General features: G+C 41.2%; 1 protein-coding gene across 1 annotated transcript; it reads right to left on the bottom strand.

The window, feature by feature from the left end:
* Positions 1-693: 693 nt before the first annotated feature.
* On the bottom strand, positions 694-1,188 carry LOC115964859. The gene has a single exon (XM_031084094.1). It carries the CDS (start codon positions 1,186-1,188, stop codon positions 694-696), a length of 495 nt encoding a protein of 164 aa, XP_030939954.1.
* Between the last annotated feature and the right edge of the window lie 3,400 nt (positions 1,189-4,588).

Here is a 4,588-nt window from a genome sequence, read left to right as displayed (position 1 = left end):
TTTGTGCTTCTGGTTGCTGCATCCTGAAATCCTTCCTCGGTCTCTTGTGAAAAACGCCCTACCAAGAGCGATTCAGCAACGAGGCTTTACCCTTATTCTACAGCTGATCATATTCGAGATATTTATACTCCTCAATACGCCTCATAAGTTGCCTCATATCCTCGGGAGGTCTTTTCATCAACGATTCCCATAGTTCAGAGTCCTCGGGCAGCCCCATCCTAAAAGTGCTCGCTACAATCCTCTCATTACCCCCACCGATTTCATTGTATAGCTCCTAATACCAACTGGCATAACTCCAAAGGGTTTCGCCGACCCTCATTTTTATAGATAGCAATGTGTCCACTAGTTGTGCACCCGGCTGCACGTCACAAATCGAGCGCCAAACTCCTGGATCAGCTCGACAAAACTGTGAATGGAATCTTTTCATAACCCATTAAACCATCTCAAGGCTGTGGAGCCAAGACTTGAGGGAAACGTCTTACACATCAGTGCATCGTTGTGTGCATGCAAAGACATCATATGGATATAATGACTAATGTGCTCCACCGGGTCCACTTTCCCATCGTAGGAGTTAAATAGTGGCATCATAAATCGGCTCGACATAGGGGCCCGTTCAATTTCATTTAAGAACAGCGACCGGACAGCCTTTTGTAAAGCCCAGCTCATTGCGTCCATGGTAGCATTGTAAGGCCATCATTCCTTCGGGGAATCCGAACCACGGTCATCATATCCGTGTGAACGTGAACAGTTCCGATGCTGACGCGACTCTTGGGAGAGTAAGCAGTTCCTGCGTCGGCGTGTTTCTCTGGAAAGGGAACGATCTTGACATTGACGGGAACCGGACTGGCTGGACCTCTCCTCACTTCGATTTCCCGCACTATCATTCCTCCTTTCTTGGTTGCCTCGGTCCCTTCTCTGTCGCCAACCCCTTGCCTCTAACTCCAAATCCCTCACCAGTCTGCACAGCCGTTCCAGCTCTTGGTCTCTCTCATCACATTGCCCGTGCCCCGAGGCACCCAACATTGTTCGTTGAGTCTGGTCTAACCCCTCCCCTAGGCAAGATTCTTCTTCTCTACGCTCACGCTCCCTATCCTTATGCCTTTTCTGTCTTCTTTCCCCCCATGTGGAGTCTTGAGAAGATCCTATCGATCCGCTCTCGACTTGGCCTCCCAAACGCCCTTCAGACATTTTCCGTGCTTGAGTCTCAGTCAAACCACAGCTTCGTAGGATAGCCGCACGATGGGCGCCAATTTTGCGTGCCGAAAATAAGGCTATTGGGCTTGACCTCAATTGGGATCACAACTTACTTATAAGGTGGGTTTAGGATTTCCTACTTTGAGTCATTCTCAGCACAAAAACTCAACGTAGTTTATCCTCTCTCTTACTGAATCACTATTTCTCTGTACTCTCTATTTTTTTGTGAACCTCTTAACAACCTTTTTCCTTTCCATCTTCGTATATTTATAGCTCTGGATTAGTTGAGAGACTATGATTACAACCTTAGTTAGTGCAATTGGGGGTCCAATATCATCAGTTGTAAGTGAGTGATTAGGTGGGGGTGGAATGTGGCCTTAGAACTTGGTTCCAACTCGAGTAATAATGCTCGGTAGTGATCTTTCCTAGAAACTGCCAAGAATGCTATGGTGTGTTCGGATTTTAGTCTTTCCTTATTATTCAGGAACTTTATGCCAAGCAATGGTTAGGTGATGAAACTTGGACTTATAGTTTGTGAGGGTAGAGTGGAAAGAGATTGGAAGTGTGGGCCATGCTGCTAGGCATGAATCCAAGGCCAATTGGGTTCGAGAACCTCGGCGCCGTACAGCTCCAACAATGTGAAAAATTCTGTAAAGATTGGGATTGAGTGTATGTGGTTTGAGAAATTTAGATGAATGGATGTATTTCTTTGATTGCCTTTTAGGACCTTTTCTTCTCATATTCTAAATGTTTAGCAAAAGTCCTTACATGAATTGAATGAAGCTAAATCCCTCATTGGCACAAATTGATTGATAGAGCAATTAATCATCATGATTTGGAAAAAGTTTTATCAAATGGATCTTCTTGTGTTCTCTTGAAAAGAAGGCTTTTGAAAAAAAAAAAAAATTTGGAGTCTTTGAAGGAACAAAAAAGGGTTTTTAGAAAAATGTTACTAAGAAGGCCCAATGCCTCTAGTCTTTTTTTTTTGGGAAAATGAAATGAAATGACTTGAAGGCCCAATGCCCCTAGATGAATTTTTTTTTCCTTTTTTCTTTTCTTTTTACATATGAGTAACATGACAAACCAAATGCATCAAGCACAGCAAGGATTTTATTAAGTAAAAGACAAACTAGAAAGCGGATCCTAAATAAACAATAAAACCAAATAGACAATCTAAAAACTTGTAAGATGAAATTCAAGCAAAGTTTGGATGGCAGGCTAATGATGATGGAGTAATGACTTGTTTGTCAATCAGATTTTGAATGGCATGTTGCAGATTGATACATTTGTCTGCCTGATGGCTAGGTTCTAGATGATATTTGCAAAACTCATGTGACTTGTAACCTTTAGGCAGTGGGCTTGGAGGAGGTTGAGGTTCAAGTGGGCCAAGATGCCCTTCAAGTTTGAGCTTTTCAAACAATTGGCTCATAGGCATGGGGAGTTCATTGAACTTTCTTCGAAGCCTAGAATTGATAGTTGATGATTTGACTACATTGTTTCTAATGTGGTAAGGCACTACCTCCTTGGAGATTGAGTCCCTTGACTTGTTCTTGTTGATTGGAGAGGATAGTTGGAAAGACAACTCATGTAAATCCCTAGCTTTTTTCTTTAGAAGTTGGAAGTGTGGGATCTCTTTGGGTTCTGGTGAATTATCCTTGCACAAGGTAGAGAGCATAGCTTTATTGGCTAAGCTGACTTGTAATGAAAAGTTGGCTATCCAAGAGATTTGGGCTAGCTCTTCATTTATCTTCTCTTGACCTTCTAGGATGGAGTTGAGAACATCTTCAATTCTTTCTTGACTCATTAGGTTTGAACCTTCCTTGGGCTTTATGTGCTTAACTTTTGATGAACTTGGGATCCAAATGGTTGAAATCTCGGTGGACTTTGGCTTTGGGTTGTCTGTCTCCAAATGTAGGGGTTTGAAATGTCTCCCCCCTTGTAATGTGAGCAATTTTTTTTGGGTAATTAGGATTGGTATCTTGGGGTTTAAAGTGTCTCCCCCCTTTTATGGATGTTGGGTTACTTGATTGGGGTTCGAAGTATACCCCCCCCCCTTTATTTATGGATGTTAGGTTACTTGACTGAGGTTTGAAGTGTCTCCCCTCGTTTGTGGATGTTAGGTGATTTGGTTGGGGTTTGAAGTATCTTGTAGGTCGGATATGGGATTGTGATGTTGCAGTAGTGGAGTGTCTTCTATGCTCACAGGCTTCACTACTGTGATGGGAGTGATGGGCTTGGAACTGGAGCTACTGGCTTGAGTGTCGGCCTTAGGTTCTCTTTGTAGCCTTCCTACGGATCTTGACCAAATTCTTCCCTCTCTCTCTCTCTCTCTAGAACAGGCTCTCTTGGGTCAATTAAAGCTAGGTCACCATCTACATCAACCAACCAAGCAAAACAAACTCACACAACATGCAATGCAATTTTATCATGGACCGGTCTAAGGGTAGGTTCCAAGTGGTGACTCCACACCACCTACCCAAAAAGAGAGGTGTCTTTCAAAGCACCCAAAAATCTCTTTTTTGAAAGTGTCTCTTTGAGAGCATAAAAAATGTGTTTTGAATTTTGAGATCCAGTCTCTATTTATAAAGGATAGAATACTAAAAAAATAGGATGTGTTTTATCGTCACACGAAGATCGTCAGGCCAAAGCCCTTATAGGTGCCATTCGGCACTTTGAAAGTGCCATTCGGCACTCTAAAAGTGCCAAATGGTATTCTTGGATGCCAATTGCACTTTCGTGTTCGGGTGCATTATGGACTCCCTTTTTAGGTTTTCTTGAGCCGAGACTTGCACTTAGACGTGTTTTCAATCCGTATTCTAAGATTTTTATCTCTTTTTTGAATAATTCAAGTCTTTTCCGCAACAATTATCTTGTAGATAAATACTCTAAAATAAATCTTGTTAAAGTTTAGATTATCCACAATTTTATTGTTATCTAATTATCCCTTTTATTCCTATGCAAGCAATCCTATTTTAGACACTAATTATCAACCAATCACAAAATTATTTAATTAATTTTAATTGCTTAACCAACTAGAATTAATATAATTAATCATGCATGGTCAACTCTACCTAGTCATAACACATGCTAACCATGCAAACTTGATCATGCGATATCTTTTGATCCAACGGTCCAATTTGGAAACTGGGCATATCGTCGTGACTGTTAGAATCTCAAGATCATTTTTATCATATGCAATGAACAAATTAATGCATGTAATACAATCATGATTTTTTGGGTACATGAATGATCATTCTAGTCATCTTCCTTGATTAAATCATGGATACAAAATCGAGTGTCTACACATGTTAAAGAGATAACATGGAAGACAATATGCAGCATCTTTAATAGGAGAATACTCTAGCCAAGAAGAAAATTGAGTGATCCAAGAAGC

The sequence above is a fragment of the Quercus lobata genome, chromosome 10, assembly GCF_001633185.2.
Source record: "Quercus lobata isolate SW786 chromosome 10, ValleyOak3.0 Primary Assembly, whole genome shotgun sequence".
Lineage (NCBI taxonomy): Eukaryota > Viridiplantae > Streptophyta > Magnoliopsida > Fagales > Fagaceae > Quercus > Quercus lobata.
The sequence above is the reverse complement of the archived record's forward strand: the minus strand, read 5'-3'. Positions and strand labels throughout refer to the sequence as shown.